Source organism: Podarcis gaigeae (genome assembly GCF_964106915.1).
Source record: "Podarcis gaigeae genome assembly, chromosome: 10".
Lineage (NCBI taxonomy): Eukaryota > Metazoa > Chordata > Lepidosauria > Squamata > Lacertidae > Podarcis > Podarcis gaigeae.
The window spans coordinates 25,375,573-25,397,198 of NC_139686.1; the positions used below are offsets into that span (position 1 = coordinate 25,375,573).

At 43.5% G+C, this 21,626-nt stretch overlaps 1 protein-coding gene across 4 annotated transcripts in view; it reads left to right on the forward strand.

Annotated features, from left to right (window-relative positions):
- Positions 1-21,626, forward strand: part of RFX4 (regulatory factor X4) — a 63,842-nt gene that overhangs the window by 16,074 nt on the left and 26,142 nt on the right. For 2 of the 4 annotated variants that reach the window (XM_083700265.1, XM_083700263.1), the window contains exons 2-5: positions 7,837-7,923; positions 11,921-11,981; positions 16,907-17,030; positions 21,134-21,195. In XM_083700265.1, the coding sequence (XP_083556391.1) occupies positions 7,837-7,923; positions 11,921-11,981; positions 16,907-17,030; positions 21,134-21,195 (334 nt within the window). Of the gene's footprint in view, positions 1-7,836; positions 7,924-9,758; positions 9,967-11,920; positions 11,982-16,906; positions 17,031-21,133; positions 21,196-21,626 lie in introns of those variants that run through there. The other 2 variants (XM_083700264.1, XM_083700266.1) reach the window with 2 other exon arrangements.

The window sequence follows — 21,626 nt, forward strand, 5'->3', positions numbered from 1 at the left end:
TTTGTGAGTGTTTTAGTATGATACTGCTTTAGTTTTTGTTTTTAAATTGTGTATGTGTTTGCCTCCCTGGGGTACTTGGGGAGGATTGGTGCTGCCACACTAAAAGACTACTGTATCAGTTGTTCAGATGCAGGTCAGCACACAAGATGCAAAGTTCAGCTGTGTAGCTAATTCTTTATTCAAGAAAATGGCATACAGCTTAGCAATACCTCCTGACCAGGCTTACCCCTATTAAGCAGCTGCCAGAACTGACAGTCCCCACCTTCCACTAGATCTCTGTCCCTGTTGGATGTTTCCCAAGCAGCCTCAAACTATGTCAGGGCACCTGTAATCTCTGTGTGTCCTTGGAGTCAAGGCAGGAGTGGAGCTTGTCACCACAGGAGGGGCAGACTCCTGGGATTCTCCCTCATCCTCTTGCCCCTGCTCCTCTTCTTCAGCCTCTGAGTCTGAGCTGTTCCCTGTCACAGGCTCACCTTGCTCACTAGAGCCTGTTGCTTGTTCAGCATCCAACCATTTCTCCCACCCTTCTCCCACTGACCTCTCCTCAGTGTCCCCCCACCAATCCCCAGGCTCTGAGCCTTCCTCCTCGGGGGCTTCCCTTGGGGGTTCCCCAGCTGGTACCTTCCACCAGTCCTCGTCATCTAGCCTGTCCAAAGCTGGCCTAAGGCATTTTGCCACCTGAGGTGAAGGACAATGTGGAGGCCCTCCTTCCAGAAGCTCACCAGACTGGCTGTCAAATCTTATTCCAGCACTAGACAGTATCCCCACCTGAGAGAAACAAGCTAGCTGTGTTGTACACTTGGCTCTGGCCCACAACACCTTTCTGCCACACCCCACACATCTTGGCCCCTGCTGCCTGGGGTGGTTGCCTCACTCTTCCCAAAGGTAGGGCCACTGCACTCAAGGGCTGCAGTCTATCTTAGGGATATGGGGGTGCTGCATCTGTCTTCCAACAGAGATGAGGGGCTCAAGAGCAATAACTGAAAGAGCTTGCATGGCTGCTCACCCCCACTGCCACATACATAGTAGCACCTGCCGCCTGAGGCAGCCACTTCACCTTGCCCAATGATAGGGTCAGTTCTGAACTCTGTTGGTATCATCTCTAGGATTCATCTCTGTGCATGCTCGGAATTAATATTTATTTCGCAATGTGAATGAGAACCTTGCTCAAGCACTTTCTAATTTAAGAAACTCATCCATTTTGTTGGGGGCTTTTTTGGAGGGGAGTTGCTATTGTTTACCAGCATCACCTCTTATAATACCCCTCCCCACCACACTTACTTTTCTGGGATGGCACATAGCTGTGCAAAACTGTTAGCTGTTACATCCAGGTTCAAATTGGTAAACAATAATTAAAGCAACAAGAACCCCCCCCTTTATTATTTGTTTGATTACCTTCTTCCTTAATTTCTTCCACCTATTGCTCATGCTTGGATGGACGGCTTGCTTTTAGAAACAATCTTTTGCATTAACTTAGAATAAAAGCTTTGCACATTATAAAAAGGAACAGGAGTTCTGTCAATGGAAAGTTTTGGCTGACAGTTGAATGTCCGGGCTTTGCAAGCTCTGTCTCAGCACTGCTGTCCTCAGACTGACAGAGACAATAAGCAGGCATCTCATAATCTAAACCATATATATATATATATATATATATATATATATATATATATATGAGAGAGAATGATGGTAAGGACAACAACAAAATGCTTTCAGTGCCGGGTGGCAATGTGGGGAACTGAATTTCAATCACACGGGTGGCCCAGTCTGCTCACCTCTCGCTTCTCTTTGTTGGGTCATTTCCACTATGAGCCTTGGTACACAGACCATCTATTGAGCAACTTTGTATTCAGCGGCAAGTATTATTCAAGACTAGATGCTTGTTTTGTTGCATCTAAAGGAAAAGAGTAAGAAGACTCCCCCTTCCCCCCTTTTTATGTCCTCTAGGCTGTCTTCCACTTCCATCAGAGGAGAACTGAGCTCCACAGTTTTGAGACACGATAGCGCAGAGCCTTTTCGGAGGGTGGGCCAAAGGGGGGGGGGAGAGAGAGAGAGAATGTGAGATAGGACAAGAGAGAAAGAGAAACGCATCATTACTTTTGCATGAATCCTTTTGTATCTATTAGCAGGAAAACATTTGGGAGCCCAAATTTTTCTTTACAATAAAATAACCAGATTAAAAACTCTGCAAGTGTAGCAGAAGCAGAACGCTCCCTGGAATCATTTTTATAGCCCACCCTAAGTCATACAGCTGGAACGCTCTCACTAGAACTCAGGGACAGGTGATGAAGCTGAATTTTGGAAGAGTCCGACAAAAGAAAGCACTTCTTCCCATAGCACATAGTTAAACGGTGCCAGCATTAGCTCCCACAAGAGGCAGTGGTAGCCACCAACTGAGGTGGCTTTAAAAGAGGATAAGACATATTAATGGAGGAGAAGGTTATCAGTGATTACTAACCCTGATGGCTGTGTTCAGCCTCCCAAGGTCAGAGGCAGAAGGTTTCTCATTACCAGTTGCTGGAAACCGCAGGAGGAAATAGTGCTCTTATGAGAAGCTCCTGCTTGTGAGTCTCCCATAGGCATCAGGTTGGCCACTGTGAGAATGGTGGGTGAGGTGAGCTTGATTAGATGGGCCATTGGTCTAATCCTGCAAGCTCTTTTCTTATGAACAGCATCTATGTGGTTGCTGCTTCGTATCATAACCCTTTTGTGTGCAACGGCTCATTGTGCACATTGACTGCTAGAGTAGTGAACTTCTTGCTACCTCCAAGCCACTGCCAGGAATGTTTTGTGGTGCTGCATGATGAGAAGGCACATCAGAGTGCTGAATAATAATAATAATAATAATAATAATAATAATAATAATAATAAATAATTTTATTTATATCCCGCCCTCCCCAGCCGAAGCCGGGCTCAGGGCGGCTAACACTAAAACAGTACAACATTATAAAAACATTATAAAAAGTAATTAAAATCAAACAGGGCCTCGAAAGAATGCAGTTGCCTCAGGCAGCCTGAGCTGTACTGATTTCTGTAGAGCAGGGATGGGGTTTTTTTCCAGTCTGAGGGCCACATTCCTTCTTTATAAGCCAGCTGGGGGCTGCATACCAGTGATGGACAGGCCAGAGACAAAAACTAGGTGGTGAAATTTATGTGGCTCTTACCTTTGAATGGTAAGCAACATTTCAGCTACGCAAAGGTCAAAGACTTCTGCAGACATCCACACCGTACACACGTCTTTCCATCTTCCACCCAGGCAAGAAGCGCCAGGAGGCTTTGGTGTAGTTTGGGGAAAGGGAGCATGGACTGCAACAGGGTGTGACATAGAGATTCAGCTCTTGGGCCTGAGGTTCCCCACTGCTGCTGTAGAATTTACAGGGACCTGTTAACTTCCTCTAGGACTCCTGGGAACTGTGGCTTGTTAAGGATGCTGAAAGTTGTGAGGAGACCCCTATATCCCTCAGAGAATTACAGTTCCCAGAGTGGTACAGTGGAACCTCAGTTGTCGAACACTTCGGATGTCGAATGTTTTGGCTTTCGAATGCCAACAACCTGAAAGTGAACGCTTCCGTTTTCGAATGTACCTCAGAAGTTGAATGGCTTCCGAGGCACATTTCTCCATTTTTTCAGTAGATTTTACTGAGCGGCAATTGCGCCTTGGTTGTTGAATGTTTTGAAAGTTGAATGGTCTTCCAGAGTTGGTTATGTTCAACAACCGAGGTTCCACTGTATAACTATTAATTCTTTTTCACAGGGAACTCTGGGAATTGTACTCTCTGAGGAGAATAAGTGTCTCCTAACAATTCTCAGCACCCTAAACAAACCACAGCTCGCAGGATTCTTTGAGGGAAGACATCACTGTTTAAAGTGATATGATACTTCTTTAAATGGATGGTTTGAATGTGGCCTTTGTCTGAATTATGTCCCCATGCAACCATGGTGCCAGTTGGCTTTGTAACCAGGATCTGCGTAATGCGCACATCAGAGAAAAGAAAGACCACATGAACCTCTAGCGAACCCCTTGGCCTTGTTTACTGACAGTGACGGATAGTGTGTGCACCCAGCCCATTCACAATAACATTCTGGGACTGTTCCTGCTTCCTTAAAAGAGTTGATCTATTTTGCCCCTGGAGGAATCCTGTGCCTTTAACCAAATTTGGAGTGCTGCTCCGTAATGTAATGTAACGTAACATGGCAATGTACAGAAGAAGGCAACAGGTGGCAGTTAACCCTGTAGCCTTGGCAACCATGACAATAATTAGCAGGGGGTGGAAGACTGAATAATGTGCTGGCTGGGGGGAAAGAAGAAGAGGGAACAGAACTAGAACCCAAGGAAGAATATGTTGGTTTCATATATGAGACTGAGACTTCCTATGTGACGTTGTCACCATGCCCTTAACAGAGCTTAAGCTTAAACTCTGCAGCTGTCCATTCTGTCTTTACTGGGGCCCTTGTCCCAGTACTATATTGCATATGGTACTGCTGCTCATCAGTATTATAAAAAGGAGTTTTTGTAGTAGAAGGAGGGAACCTAAGCTATGAATTCTAGGGGAAATGGAACTTTTTGTAACTTCAATCCATGGCCTTTGGATGGAACCAGCTGATGAAGCCTTCCATCATTTGGAGGATAGTATAGTTAGACCAGACATGGGGAAAATGTAGAGGTGGTCAAAAGCAAATGGGCAGCCATGACCTTCTAGGCTGTATACTTGGAAAGGGGGGAGATCTTCCATTTGATTGCGTAGGTAATAGACAAAAATATAGACAGATAGATAGTATACAAAAATAAATAAATAAAAAGACAGACTTGCTCTGCTGATTCTCAGATTGAGTTTTGCCCTTTAAAAATGGCTCTATTTTCAGAAATGATAGTCAAAGCATCTTGTAAACGTTACTTTATCAGCAATTTATTATGGCTTGTAATAAGGCCAAAATAGCAGTCTTCAGTTAGAATGGAGTGTTGTTCATATCTTTCCACCACCCAGGCTAGATAACTGCACCTTGATGTTGAATGACATGTGTACTTCTCTGTGACTAAATCCCACTGACATCACTAAGTATGCATAGGAATGGGGTACATCCCATTCCATGCTGGAACCTGCAGAGGTGTACTAGCCAAGGACAGCAGAAGGTCACAGATGGTCAGGACCATAGACAGCTCACTGTGGAGCTGCTTATGGTTACAAGTCAGGCTAGATACACACCAAAAGAAGCTAAGAACTTACTACTCCAGCAGCTGTTCAAAGTGGACCAGATCCAAGGGAGCCTTGGACAAGGGGCCTTCATCCCTGTCAGTTCCCACCTTGCCCCTGTCCAAGATGAGCTGTATCAGAGCCCAGAAGCATACTGGCAAAATGGTGGCAGCTTCAGATGCAGCTGCTTTGCCCAGTGCTTCTCTTCACAATGCTGGCCAGCCGAAAACATACTTTAATAATTTAAAGAGATGTTGGCGACTGGCACCACCCACCATCAGGCCCAATGTCAGCATGCAGCACATGGAGACAAATGCTAGGGTCCATTGTGGTCCTGGCCATGGGAGTGCATTCCAGCTTTATTGGTGATAATCTGCTTTGTTTGTATCAAAGTGTTTTTGGTGTTGCTCAGGGTTGCTCCAAAATGGATCCATTAATTAGTCAGCCTGTATGTCCGTTTAGCCCAGTACCCTCTGCTCGAACAGGATCATCCCCCCTTCACCTGCTTCTACGGTACCTTTTAACTGGGGAGACTAGTGGTTGCAACCCTCTCCAGTCAAAGCGTGTACTCTCCTACTGAGCGACAATCCCTCCCTTAAAAAGAAACTCCCTTATACTATGGTTGTACTAGGAACTATGGTTTCTCCAAATCCCTGGTATGGGCAGTTTGAAAGAGGATCAAACAGATTCATGAAGATAATAGATCTAGAGTGGCTGTTAGTCATGGTCGCTAAATAGGATTGAAGCCCCGTTGCAGCAGTCCAGGATTGGAAGCAGTGCACTCCTAAATGCAAGGTTCTGGGAGTAAATAACTGGGAAGAGCCATTACTATCATGCCCTGCCTACAAACTGCCTAGAGGTGTCTAACTGGCTGGAATGATGGACTCTCTAAAACCCTGAGCTGATCTAGCAAAGCAGTGCTTATGTTCTAATGATGAAGGTGAACTGGCCCATAGTTTTGTCTAGTCATGTAACTCTGTGCACGCACATATGTGTGTGTATGTGTACATGCATGTACACAATATTGTGTGAGAGAGTGTGTGTACATGTGTGAGTGAGATATCTCCCCCCCCCCTTTTTTTCTTTTAACTGGATGGTTTTAATGAAAATACAACCCTCCTGCAACGAGGTGAGCGGAAGTAGATCGGATGGCATGCCTTTGTATTGAAGATAGTAATTTTTTCATTTACTAGTGTCTGTGTTTCTTGCTTCCTCCTGTCTGTTTTGGGAAATTGCCAACCACTTTGCTATCTCCTGTCAGTGATGGATTGAGGCTGAAAATGGGTAAACAAAACTTGCATTTTGCAAGCATAGATAGTCACGTGTTGGGAGCTGCCTTAGGCTGAGTTAGACAACTAGGTCCATCAAGTTCAGTACTGCCCACACTGACTGTGGCAGCAGTTTTCTGGGACATTAAGCAGAGGACATTCCCAGTCCTGCCTGGGGCTGCCAAGGATTGAACATGGAACTGTCTGCATGCAAAACATGTGCTCTACCACTGACCTTCCTGGCTGGCTGTTCGTGAGACATGCCACCCCCAATTTACCCATATACGCCTAATTAAAGATGGACATGGGGGGTGGAGTTTCCCACTGCCCAACATTTTATCCCATGCGTGTGGCTTGTTCTTTTTTCTGAGGTGGAACACAGGCTTCTGTTATGAGATAAACTTGTAAGTGTCATGTCTGGAGTGTTAGATCCCATTTTCAGACTTTTCTAATAATACAGTGTCTTGATTCGAACCATGTGCCTGTCAGATTCTAACTTGCAGGCTAATGTTGAAGCACCGTAACAATTTCCAGAGAGAAATGTAGAAATTTTCTATTTTTAGACCCTTCTAGTAATGTTGGTTCATATATTACCAAGTGGAAACTTTTAAGTAACCTAACAGTTCTGACAACTCCCTGAGAAGGGTTAGTTGCAAGTGGTTTTATACCAATAATGGCATGTGCTGGAGTCTCTTGTGTTTTATAATATATACACCAAATGTAATATACACCAGAGATTTTCCTTAAGAGAATTTGCATGGCACCCTGGCACCACCCCCTTGAACATCGGTATAATAGCATTTGGTATATCTCAAATAAGTAGAAAAGGTGACCCAGTAATATCAGGCTCTGAGAGGGCAAAAAAGGACTAATCTTCTGCTGAGTGACAAGTATTTATTATCTGCACAAATAAACAGTGTCATCTCAAACTGTAAAAATGGGGAATTTGTGACTCAAGATAGTTACATAGGCTGCAAATGCTGGCACCTAGTCCTACAGTTTTTGTTCAGTTCCTCATTGTAATCTGAGGAGGGACTTTTGGACTCCTCAGTTCACCTTTTGTGGCCCATATTGGAAAAGAGAGGAAGAGCCAGGGCTTTTTTTTCCAGCCAGAACTCACCAGAACTCAGTTCCGGCACCTCTCAGGTTGGCGCCATTGCCATTATAAGAGAACAAGGGAGGTGTTCATGGTGAGTTCTGGTACCATGAGTTTCTAGAAAAATGGCACTGGGAAGAGCAAACTATTGATACACATACACTTGTTTGGTTTGTAACTGATAACATTATTTATTGTATAATAGTGAAATAAAAGGTTTGCTGTTCATGGGAAACATCCTGCCTTTTTTAAAAAACAAAAAACCTTCTTTGTTCTCTTGCAGAGAGTTGGATTGAAAGATGTCTCAGTGAAAGTGAAAACAAACGTTATTCCAGTCATACATCTCTGGGGAATGTTTCTAACGATGAAAGTAAGTATATGTCATTTTCAGTAGACTTGTATCGTCAGAAAGGACCCAAAAGCTGTACAGTAGTGTCCAGTTGCATCCATACATCTGATTGGGGCCATAGTTAGGATAAAATGACTGGTGTTGCTACCTATAACACAGCATTATTTTATTTAAACAGTTTATAGGCCAGAGTTCTCCGGAAGACTTAAGTCATGTTTTACACTATTATTCTAATGTACTATAATGCCAGTTTAAACAGTCAAAGCTTCCCCCTCCAAAAAATTTGGGAGCTGTAGTTTATTAAGGGTACTGATAGTTGTTAGGAAATTCTTGTTCCCTCGTCAGAACTACAGTGCCCAGAGTTCTCTGTGAAGAGGGATTGATTGTTAAACCACTCTGGCAATTGTTGCCCTGGGAGGGGAATAGGGGTCACCTTACAATTCTTCGCACTCTTAACAAAAAACAGCTTCCAGAATGCTTTGGGGGGGGGAAACCCATGATTGTTTATAGTGGTATCATAGTGCTTTTCAGTGTGAAGTATGAATGTAGCCAACGATATATGCAACATGATATGTGTGTCTTTTGTCCTTTAGCTTAGTATTGTAACGGTTATCTTTCCTGATACCACAGTCCAGTACTTATTTACTCCTAAGTAATTCCAACTGAATTCTGTGGTGCTTACTCCCAAGTCATTGTACATGGCATTATACCTTTAGTGGTGTGTGCATGAAGCTGAGATGAGGCAATTTATTAAGAGAAAATGGACAAACTGTAATTTATTTTTTAAAGGTCAGGGTCTTGAATCTGCTTTTTGCAACTATCTCAAGAGCCAGTTCACATCTGCATGTGCAACATTTGATGACTCACTGCAGAATGTGAACACTCCAGTAAGAAGGATGGACTTTCAGGCAATTTGAAAGTGGATATGAGCATTTTGTCTGTGGCACTGTCTCTGCGATGGCTCTTATTCACCATCTGTGATGGCTCATAGAAGACACGTGTTTCTTACAGTCATTATGGGTGGGGGCAGATGAGACTTCCAGAATGGTCTTGGTAAAGTCCCTCAATGCAATCCTATGCATATCTACTCAGAAGTAGACTGATTCCAGGGTGGCTTAGTCCCTGGTATATGACTGTGTTACATCTCCTAAGAGGATGATAAGGTTATCAGTGACTACTAGCTACGATGACTATGTACTAGGAGGCAGTATGCTACTTGCTGGGAATCATGGTGAAAAGAATGCTGTTACACTCAAGCCTTCATTCCCATAGGCATCTGATCAGTGAGAATAGGATGTTGGACTAGATGGGCCTTTGGCTTGATCCAGCAGAGCTCTTCTTGTGTTCTTCTGAAAGGATATATTAGATGGCTTTGAAAGTGGAGGATAGTTAATGGAGATTAAGGCTCTCAGTTGCTACTAGCCACCATTATTATTATTATTATTATTATTATTATTATTATTATTATTTATTAGTCAACCTCCATGCCCACAGACAGTGTACAAATGAATAGCAGCTGGGGAGCAACAGTGGAAAGAGGTCAATGGACTCCCCATCCTGCTTGTGTTTTAATACTTCTAGGTTTAATACTAGGTTTGTAGGTTTAGTACTTCTAGCATGTTGAAGTGGCCAGATCTGACTTGCTGGGCTTCTAAGGCAGATCATCCAAACCCTGTTGAGAAGCTCCCTTGAACCCATTCTTCTGCTTTGTTTGGCTGATGTCTAGCCATAGGCTGTTACGTGGTCACTGGGTGCAGCCTACTGGCCAGCTTGGATGATGTCAAGACCTCTGTGAGGTAGTTTGATGCACTCTACCTCACGTTTGTTAAGCTGATGTCAACCCACTGTCCTTTGTGATATCATTGGCTCAGCAGTCTTAGCTCACTGAGCCCGATTTTAAGGTGCCGGCCTCTGTAAAGATTTTCACCTGGGTAATTCCAGTTTGATAAGTGTTAATGACAAAGCCCCAGGCAAGTGAAACAGCCTTTCACTCCTCGATGGCTGCAAATGGAAAAGGAAAGCTAGCCATGAGGGAAGGGGATCAGATGCACCAATCAGAACCAGGTAACTCCATTGTTCTGCCTCTGTAGCTCCTTCTCTCTTGCCACAGTACTTCTGTGAGGAAGGAAGGGGCCAGTGTTTGCTCAGCAAACCTATCCTTAGGCTTCATAGGCCTCAGGAGGAGGTGGACCATTGCATCACAACCACCCCCTCAGCATCTGACCCACACACTCTTTGGATGGGCTCACCTCACCCATATATCAAATGGGAGAGGAATGGAACCCTCAAGTTGCCTGTGAACGAAATAAAATACTATCTGAAGAGTAAAAAAATAGAAAATAACCTGTAGTCCCATAGCCTTCTGACAAGTGGCTGAATCCATAGCAATGGCTGCTTAATACCAAGTCAGACTGATTGCCCAGTTCACCCATTATTGTCCACTCTGACTGGCAGCTCCATCAGGATTTTTCTGGGGTTCCCTATCCTTGCAACAAATTCCATAGTGCCTGTCACACCTTTACAAGCTCAGTTTTCAGAGAGAAGGTGATGGTATCTTTTGCTTACAGCTGTTGTTACCATCATATTAATTGATTAATTTCTAAATATAGGCCATCTATCTCTCTACATTGTTCATTTCAAAGAACAGGCATGACAAGGCCCCTAGCTGAAGTGACTTACATTCCGAAATAAGGGGAAACAATGGAGGAAGGGGGAAATGGAGGAAGGGGGAAGCAGAAGATGAGTATATGATTATCTTGAATACTTGTACTTTGGTTCAGGTGTAGGGAGTGATACTAAGCTCCAGGTCAGGCTTTGATGGTACCCTCCAGATGTTTTAGACTGTGATTCCTTTGGTTAGCAAAGTCACACAAATAACACAAATAGAATCCAGAGAGAAAAGTCTTGAAAACACTATAATCTCCTAAAACAGTATAATTTTAGGAGAAGCAAATGGAGATGTTTTGTCTTTCTTACTTCGGGCCTTGTACATTGCATGATGACATTCAACCAAATGCACAGAGGAGAATCTCTCAGAACTATACAGTGGTACCCCGCAAGACGAACGCCTCGGAAGATGAAAACCCGCTAGACGAAGGAGTTTTTCGTTTTCTTAGCCGCTTCACAAGACGCATTTCCCTATGGGCTTGCTTCGCAAAACGAAGCTTGCCCCGCAAGCTCCGGGGATAGCGGGGAAGCGCAGCGCATCTTCCCCGCTGTCCCCGGACCTCTTTTGAAGCAAGGGGCGGCGGGGAGAAGATCGCTTCTCCCCGTTGCCAGCCCCGCAATCTCCGGGGACAGAGGGGAAGGCGCGTGGGCGCCTTCCCCTCTCTCCCCGGACCCCTTTTGAACCAAGGGGCGGCAACGGGGAGAAGCGATTCTCCCCGCTGCCCCTTCCCTTGCTTTAAAACGCGCACGCCTTCCCCTCTGTCCCCGGAGATTGCGGGGCAGGCAACGGGGAGAAGCAATCTTCTCCCCGCTGCCCCTTGCTTTAAAACAGGTCCGGGGACAGAGGGGAAGGCGCGCGGCGCTTCCCCTCTGTCCCCGGACGGTCTCCATAGGAACGCATTGATTGATTTTCAATGCATTCCTATGGGAAACCGTGCTTCGCAAGACGAAAAACTCGCAAGAAGAAAAAACTTGCGGAACGAATTAATTTCCTCTTGCGAAGCACCACTGTACAGCCAATCAGGGTACATGCTGCCTCAGTGCATCAAGGCAGAAACACTGAAGGAGGATGGAAAGTAGGGCTGGTGAAGGGATGTGGTCAGGGAGAGTTCCAAGGGCCAGATAAGAGAGCCCCAGGGGTGGCATTTGACTCCAGATCTGAGGTTCTGCAGCCCTGTGTTAAACAAATGACATGCTGATTCACACTGACTCCAGCTATACTATGCAACTTTCAGAGTTTATCCTGGGAAGCATGAGATTTTATGGTCAGTGGTTAATCCTGCATCCCCCTTGTTGGTGCTTTAGTGGTTTGACTGAAAGTCTCTTCTCTCGTATTGTTTTCTCGCAACAGATGAGGAGAAAGAGAATAACAGAGCATCCAAACCACATTCCACTCCAGCTACTCTGCAATGGTAAGATTTTTATTATTGTTTTTAAAGGATAAGATGTGAGCCTTTTGTATTTCCAGGCTACTTACTCAGAAAAGAAAGTGCAACTGAAAGGATGATAAGAAAAGAAAGGATAAATGAAGATGAATGTAATTGAAATCTTAGAGGAAGTATGGGGAACCTCTGGTCCTCCAAATGTTGCTAAACTAGAACTCCCATCATCCTGGGAGTTGTAGTTCAACAACACCTGGAAGGCTAAAGAGTCTCCACACCTGACTTAAAGTAAACACTAGTCCGAAAGCCAGACAAGAACTTTCTCTCTCTCCATCAAGAACAGAACAGCAAATTCCTTACTCCAGATACAACTAATGCCATCTACATAAAAGCACTATCCACACCATGTTCATAGCAGCCTTCCCCAACTTGGTGCCCTCCAGATGCTTAAATTTTCAGCATCCACCAGCCCCTGCCAGTATAGCCATATTGGTTTGGTCTGATGGGAAGTATAATCAAAAGCATCTGGCGATTGAGGAAGACTGGTCTGTGGTGAGCACAACTCCTGCGTCTCTCTAATAACCAGCAAAACCAACATAAGCCAAGAAACTCCTCATTTCTGAAGACCGGGGCACCCAGAAAAGGCTCTCCCCAAAAGAATTTTATAAGTGATCAGGGTTATGTGGGCAAAAGTAGTCCCCCCCACTTTCAAGCTACGCTAACAGACTGCTAGCAGTTTCTACGCATTCAAACAGCACTTGTCTTTCCCCCCTTTTTCTTATTTTGTTAAATTTGATTTCCCCCACTGACTAGTGCTTCCAGTTATCCGACACCCATACAGGGAAAACAGGCCTTCTGCGTCAGTCTCTCCCGTAATTTGATGGAGTCTGGAGATAGCTTGTTAGCCAGGACATCACCCCTAATTAGATCATAGAGCTCTGCTCCCAAAAGAAAACAAGCAAATACTGGCAGCAGCAGTATTTGAAGCATTTTGTTAGCATCCACAGTCTTGGAGGTTAGTGGCCAGTCCCTAAACCCCTGGGATCCTTGGCTCTGTCAAAATGCGCCCATTGTTTATTATTGCATCCCAGATATCTGAGAGGGGCAAAGCCTATATTATATAATCCAGTCGACTCTCCTCACCAGTGCGACTGCCCCTTCTATTTCCTCTTTCCTGCAGTCCCTGTTCTGGCTTGTTGCCACCAAACTCTACAACCTTCGTTTAGGACCCATGTTGGTATAGTTTGTTCCTAGTTGCTCCATCCTCAATTCTAGTTGCTCAATCCTGACAAACCTGTTGTGTAGGGTTGATCACAAGTAGGGTTCTTGGGCCCAGAACCTCTAGGCCTGAGGCGCCACCTTTGGGTCTTTGAGCCAGAGGTACAAAATATCTGGGCTGTTGGACCTGCTATGGAGGAAGGAGGGAGGGAAGGAAGGAAAGAAGGTGAAAGGGTACTATTACATACCACACCAACTCCTTTTCCCTTCCTAATTTGCCACCATAGCTTCATAAATTCCCTTTTATTCTTCCAGGCAAATTGAATCCTACAGTCTGCCTGGGAGCAGAGGATGTGTGGAACAGTGTGGAGGCAGAAGTTGCAAAGGGAAGAGGAAAGGCAGAGTAGTGTTGTAGTGGAAACAGCAGTGTGGCTGCTGCATTTGGGACCAGCTGGCATATGTCAGCAGCAGCTTGGGTGCTCTACCTGCTACATATTTCAGGAAGGCCAATAAGCAGTGGCAACAGCAGTACTCTGGCATGTCTTTCTGTTCTGCATTTCACGTTGTTTGGCCAATGCAGATGGGGCCCAGCTGTCAGTGGAAGTAGGTGCAGAGGACTGTGGGTGGTGTTGGTGGAGGTGTTAAGGAGAAGGGAAGGGAAGAGAATTGAGATTGTACATGTTTGCATGGATATAAGCACGAGAGAGGGATGTGATAACTATGTATATTGTTGATTTGCTTATGATTTGGCTTTGAATTGTCTTCATGGGTTGAGTGGATCTGAAGCATATAGTTTGGTTCGCTGTGCATGGTATTTTGAACTGGCTGCCATGGATTATTAACTGGATCCGGAACTTTGTTCATTTTTTAAAATCTGCTTTGCAGATTTTTCTGCAAGGATTCATTGGTTGTTTTGCAGCAGGACTTGCTTGTCTGAGTCACCTATTCTTATATTTGGCTTTATGGTGTTTGACACAGTTGGAATCCAGGATGTATTGAACTGATCTGCATTGGCCTGAATACAATAAATGTATATTGTGATGACAAAAGAAATAGCTGCATACCTTGGACTAACAGAGTGTTTCTCCTGGAACACAAAGACCATTGTGATTAAATTATGCAACTACTGTGATCACTTAAAATGATTGTGCAATATTTCTGTGTCTTGATGTATTCTTATATTCTCCTAAAGTCAGTGGCTTTTTTCTTTAGCACTTCATAGTAAAGATTTCCAAAGATAAGAGAAGGTGCAATAGAAATGTAAAACCAATGAAGTAAGCCCCATTCTTCACCTTCATAATATGAGATGTCCGCTCGCCTTTTATGGTGGGGGGTGTTGTGGCCAGGCATCCGGGCCCCCACAGTGATCCGGCAGGGGACAGAGATTGATGTCCTCCTCGTGCTGTCCTGGCCATATCACCAGCGCTGGGCAGGGTGATGCCCAGAGGTGGTCCTGCCATCCAGCCAGGGGCCCCTCCTCTCTCACCCTTCCCCGGGCAAAGTAAAACCACTGTAAAACCAGTGAAGTAAGCCCCATTCTTCATCTTCATAATATGAGATATGCTGCAATGCTATGAGTAGCCTCAAAATCTTATTGCGAGAGCTCATATTGCTTTATAAGGACATTCCTCTACTACGTATAGGGATAATAGTCAAAGTTCATTATCTTTACACAATACTGTAGGCTAGAGCTGAATTCAACTTATGATGAAGGTTCCCTCCTCCCCTTTTTTTAAGAGGGGGCAAAAAATTGAAAGACATTCTGCAAGGTTGGATTTTTGATCATTAAAAAAGAGTTCAGGTATAATGGAACATTGTCCAGTGTCAAACTAATGACTCTCTGTGAAAGACAGAGAGGGGGAAATGAAGAAAAGAGAGGGGAAATTCATCAAATATATGATGAAGAGAAATAATTAACACGGCCTTTCTATCCTGTCTTGGTCAGAGAAACTGACATGCCAATTAGCAGTTATAGCATACAAGCAAAGTCTCCGCGCTTTGAAAAGAGGTTTTGTTGAGGTCCATGAATTTGGGGAAAGATGCAGAGATGATATTCCCATTGAAAGAAAGGAAGCATGGCTGCGGCGCCCTTATTGAGTCTATTCATACCACCAAATATCTTATTGAAATAGTTTGCAGGGACAAATTACCACCATAAGGGAGAAAATTCCTAAAACCAGCTAGCAGGACATAAATTAGTGTCTTCAAGATAGGTTGCTGCTTAGTAGGTTTGTGCTTAAAAAGATAACTTAGTGTTTAAAGAGAGGTGTTTATTTTCAAATCCAGGTCTGTTGAACTACTATCATATTCTTATGAGTATGGGGAGCAGTTAGGGTGCATCCTAATTTCTGGAAGAGCCAGGCTAGCTTCCTGTTGAGGTAATGGGCCTTTAAGGAAGCAAAGGGAGTGGCTCTGTGCTAGATGGCAAATGGGTGGGCTCCCCACCCTTCAGTTGGCTGGTAGTTAGAAAGACAAAGGCCAGAGTTAAAAGTTGTGTGTGTTTGTAAGCTAGACGTTGGAGCAAGAAGCAGACTGAAACCTGTGAGAGGAGGGAAAGATATGCTTGCTTTCTGCTCGTATCCAAGGCTGTGGCTGTGGGTGAAGCGAGACCCTTTATTTGGGGTGCTAATGCTGTGAACCAGCGGACCAAATCCAGATGTGTCCAGTCCTCCACAGGCCTCATTGAGGGGTCAGCAGGGCTGTGATTCTTTTCCAGGCATCTGACACTGTACATGATATCAGATGTAGGGAAAGTGGGCGTGGCTCACCCAAAAAACACTTTGCGGCCAACTTTCAAGGCCAGGCAGAGGACTCTTTTATGATTAGTGATGAACTAACACCAGTGCCCCACTGACTAGTGCACTTCTTCCTTAAACAGATAATTGGTGCTGTCAGAACAGACAGCACCAACCTGCTTGAGTTGAAGGTAGGTCAATGCAGTCGAAGGCATGCAGAGCTTCCTGCATGCACACCTTGGTGCAGCTTTTAAATTATAAACATTATACACATGTTTTGTTATTACTATGCAAACTGAAATATAAAAAGGGCATTATTGTGAGGCGACTGCATTTCTTGTTTTCGCTGCAACAGACTCACATTGCAGCCCAGTGCGTGCCTACTCAATGCTACCGAGCTCAGTGGCACTTTCCCAAAGGAAGTTATGTACAGGATAGCAGCCTAAATCTTTTGACACCTTAAAATACTAGCAGATTTATTGTGGAATAAGCTTTTGTGCGAAGGTCACATACAGAGTATGGCAGAACAATATTTTACTGCTTGGTTTGGTCTCTGGTTGCATTCCTTTCGCTCAGGATACGGCATATCAGAAAATAGTTATAAAGTGCTGAAGGGCATTTTAATGTTCGACTGCCTTTAAATGTGTGCAAATGTTTTATTTCAGCCTTTGGATCCTTAATTACTTAGTATTCTAGTGGTGTAAGGCATCTTGACGTGTTACAGGAGTCTGACTGCAAGAATTTGTGGCACATTGCAGTATCACCACTGATTTTCATCTATATTAGTATTATTTATATATTAATAGAATTGATGGTGGTGTTGGTGTGCAAAGTATGCTGTATTTCAGTACAGAATAAATAGAACACATCTGGCTAATTTTTATGAATGAAAAAACAATGTCGTAGCATAGGGGCTGGCCCTTCAGTCTGCAGATTTGGAAGTTGAAATACAGAGCAGCCAACCTATTTGTAGTTTTCCATTGTTCGATCATTGTTTTTAAGGCTGGAGGAGAACTACGAAATCGCAGAAGGTGTCTGCATTCCTCGAAGCGCCCTTTATATGCACTATTTGGACTTCTGCGAGAAAAACGACACACAGCCAGTCAATGCTGCCAGCTTTGGAAAGGTGAGTGTCAACCAAACCTCACCTCAAGTGGGGTTTTGGGAATCTGAAATAATAATGGCTGTGAAATATACAATCTCCTACATGTGGACTGCAATCCAAGGCGGCAAACTGTCAGGAGAAAAACAGTAGAGGGAGGATATTCCTTTTGATGTTTTCGATAGGAGGCAGTGCCATGATTGGATTATTAGTAGCATCAGTTTTAAGAAACATTTTGGTGAGCGTGAGACTTAAAAGTCAAAAAGTAGCTGAGTGAATTTGACTAGTGTTAATGAATTGTTTCACCAGTGCATGTGATGGTTTTCTATTCCAGATACAGTCACCCTGAATGACAGCACTGGGCTCCATCTGCTCTGTACACTTAAAACAGTACCATACCAGTCATGGCTTCCCCCAGAGAATCATGGGAACTGTACTTATTTAAGGGTGCTGCAAGTTGTGAGGAGACCCCTGTTCCTCTCACAGAGCTACAATTCTCAGAGTAGCTTAACAGTCAACCCCTCTTCCCAGGGAACTTTGAGAATTGTACCTCTGTGAGGGATGACTGTTTTTGTATTGTTTCAGAAAGTTAAAAAAAAATGCCAAATTTGACTTTAAATGCAAACTGAATTGAATTTCTTCCCCATCCCTGCTCACAAAGCACAACACTCATTCCACTTAGCGCGTGCACATCACACCCGTATTCCACCTTACATTTACACAAATCATACCATACCTGCTGCCCATTCAATATCACTCATCCCTTTCTATTCCCACACAACCCGCCCCCATCCACCAGTACAGCCAATCACCAAACAGTATCGGCACCTACTTCTTCCACCCCACAAAATATGCAGGAATCTTTTTCCTTTTTCCTTCCCCGTTCATAATGTGAGAAAAACAGCCTATATCTATCGGTGCTGGGCTGTGGCTAGCGCAAGTGTAGCTTTAAGAGAAATCCAGGATTTTTTTAAAAAATAAAATCATCTAGAACGTCACCAAAGGTGCATTTTGGTACACAGATAATTTTTTTGCTAAAGCCCTCTTGATTTGCTAGGGTTGAAACACTGGAAGTGTAAAGGAACTTGTTGGGTTTTGTTTGTTTCTCGTACTTCCGAAAGTGAGCTGGGATGTTTCATTTTGCTTTAGATCTGTTGAGGTAATATTCTGCTTTGGGAGTACGTCCTGAATGACAACATGCACCCCTCCCCCCCCACAAAAAAACCCAGAAAATGCTTTTTTTCCCACAGCCCCTAGGAACTCCCATCCCCGTCTGCACAAACTGAAAGAGAGAGGAGTGGGATTAATGTGTAATTAAAGAGAATTTGGAAGGCTGAGATGTTGCGGAATGTTAGATCAGTAGCTGGAACAGCATGTGGTGTTCTTTAGGTAGGCTTCATTGAACCCGCACAAAAAAGAGAGGGAGAAAGAGAGGCAGCTTGCCTGTCTGCTCATTTATCAAATAGCTAGCCTGAACTTTCACAGCTCAACAAAAGTGTTTTTCTGTTTGCTGATTTTTTTTCTCTTCCCTCCAGAAAATAAACCAGAAAGGCTAGTGAAATCCACACTTCTGTAACATGTGTGGACTATTCTGGATAAGACTCATGAACCAATGCCAGGGGGGCTTCCTGTTATGAGAGGAAAAAAAAAATAAGTAGTAAAATCAGAGGGAGGGTGGAAATTGTATGTAAATGGTGTGTGACCCCCCCCCCATTTTTGCACAGCAGCTGTGATCCAAGTGTACACCACAGAATTTGGGGTGTGGGCACTTTTCCGCCATGATGGCATTTGCAACAGAAAGGGTTAAAAGCCAATGGAAGCAACAGATTATTTTAATCAGTTGCACGGATCTAAAATTAAAAAATGAACATAGTTTAGGAAGCATCTATATTAATTTTGGAATTTTAATTCCCTGTTTGAAACATGGGATGGATTCTTTTTCATGCTTAACACATCTTGGCAAAATAATACTTTCCACTATTTGATTTTTACCTCTTTATTGCTTGCGGGGCCCTTGCTTCAACTGCAGTCTTGCCATCCATGCTAGAACTTAATAGGGATAGATCTTCCTCCAGGTTGATGTTCTCAGTAAATTGACAAGTGTGTCCCATTTAATTTTTTCAGTAAATATGGATGGGTTGTTGAGTACAGGGGAATTTCAAAATGTGGGAAATAGAATCATTGCAGGCAAAATAACACAACAAGTATCTCCTCTGTAAGAAGTATCTGCAATCAAGCTAATTTGAATAATAACTACAGGCCATCTAAACGATTTACATATTATGAGAATGAAGCTGGGATATATCAGAGGAAGTATATGGGTGTTTTGCCCAAGTTTAAAAGATGGGTACCAGCCCTTGAAAATTTTTGCTATATGTACTTAACGTTTTTGCTCAGTAGTATTCATTTATCAAAACTATTGAAAAATTATTAAGTCACATGAAATATTTAGCCCCCAACTAAATATTCCTCAAATAGGATTCTTTAAGTGCACCTTCCAAAGGTCTCATGCACTGTAAATAAACTTTTCCTTGTACGTCGCTGTCATGCCTGCTGCAAGATAAAATGAAAATTGACATTAAACGTGTTGGGTTCATTTGCCACACAGTCGTGTGAAATAATGTGTCAGGTATTTTGAAGTTTGTAGCTTTAAATGATTCCACCCCCAGTAAAATTAGTTTCAAAAACCAAAATCATACAGGCTTCAGCCTTACAAATCTTTTGCAGTTATTTTATCCATCACATTTTCAAACCTATTTTTGCAACCACCTGGGACTACAAAAAGCAAATAAACAAAAGGGACACTCAGGATTCTAAGGATGCTTTTTAGCCAGAAGTGTGCCTAAGGGCTGCCCAGCAACCCATAAGATAAAGGGGCACAGTACAAATCTCCCTGCAGATAATGACTGGTTCCTAGGTGGAACAGTGACTGCACATGAAGCACCCTCCATACACCCCATGCAAGAAAATTTATATTTGAAGTACTTTCTGTTCAGCTCACCTATGTTGGCACTACAATGAGAGGGGAAGCAACTGCGGAAAGGCTCTGTGCAAACAACACTTGTGGGATTTCAAGAAGCACTGTGAAAACAGAGATATATTGTTAAAAAACGAATAGGAGTGGGAGGGAAGTTTAATGGCAATATAAACAGAGAAATGCGTAAACTGAGAAGTAATTATGGATGATTGTTAGAGAAGCTGAAGGAAGTCTAAAAAGAATCAAATTTGTGAAAATTTGGCATAATTGTATTTTTGTGTTGGAAAATAATAAAAATTATTCAAAAAAAACCCCCAAAACTGTGGATAGGCTCACCATAACATGCTTCTGAATTTGCCTTAGATTTGAGATTTTCCTTGCAGCCCGTTCACACAATATGTATTCTGGAGGTACACTGCTGGTATCCCATGTATATTTGTAGGGATGCACGAGGAAACTAATAATTGTCTTCCAGGATCAGACCAAAGGTCCATCACTCTGTCTTCCATACAACTAGCCATTGAGGTGCTCCCAAGTAGGCAGGGCTGGCATCAGCAGTTGGCATCCCTGGTTACCTGTTCAGGCCCGCGCTCCAGTGTGAGGCTTTGGAGCCTCCTGGTCCTGTTTCTGCTCCTCCTCCTCCTTGCTATTTCTGCTTGTTTAGCTACCATTTTTTCAGCAAAGGAACCTGCAGCAACTCTTAATAAATGGTGCATTCCTTGCCCTACCATTGAGGCATGTGCTCTTACATACACTGCCCCACACTGGAAGCAAGGGACAGGGGCAACTATACAGCTACCAGGTGTTAAAGACCCACCTGCTAATCATGTTGGAGTGGTTAGTTGCTGATGCTGTTGTTTTATCTGTTTTAATTATTGATGCATTGTTTTATTGAACCTTATTTGTTCTTTTAACTTTCTTGGTTATCCACCCTGGGTTTCTTTGGATGAAGCAGGGAGGATATAAATGTATTTACATAAATAAACAAAATCAAAATATTTGTATACTCTTGTTGCGGGTCTGAGTCAAAGATTGTGTTTTTAAGTTTCCAGCCTGTTTTACCTTTGCCCCCCCCCCCAATAATCCATTGCTAAATTCTGAGCCGAGGGCTTTGTTTTTTAACTTGTTAACTCATGAATATTATTTGCAGATAATAAGGCAGCAATTTCCGCAGTTAACAACAAGAAGACTCGGAACCAGAGGCCAGTCAAAGTAAGCAATAATGTGTGTTTCATAATCACGGAAAGGCTAAGTATGGTCGTAGGTTATTCACTGGGAGCCTTTTTGTAATATGGTTTTTGGTGTGTGTTGGAGGGAGAAACACCAAACAAACCTGACCTTCTTTAGGTCCAGTAAAGGGCACTGGCTCTTTTGTTCGATATGCTTTGTTGTGTGGGATCAGCAGTGCTACTGAGAGTCTGATATGCAACAGAGCGACGGAGCTCCTAAACTTCTAATAGTTGCAGAGAAGAGATTGTTTTAGCAGTAACCAAAACTCTTTTCCTCTGCAAGGCTGTTCAAGGTGTAGAAACGCTGCCTTCTGCTGCAGTGGGTCACCTTGGACTCAGATTTGGGCAGAAAGAATGCCAGGGCTTTACAATTCGCAAAAGATAACAAGATGCTTGCTTTCTCTTCATCAGAAG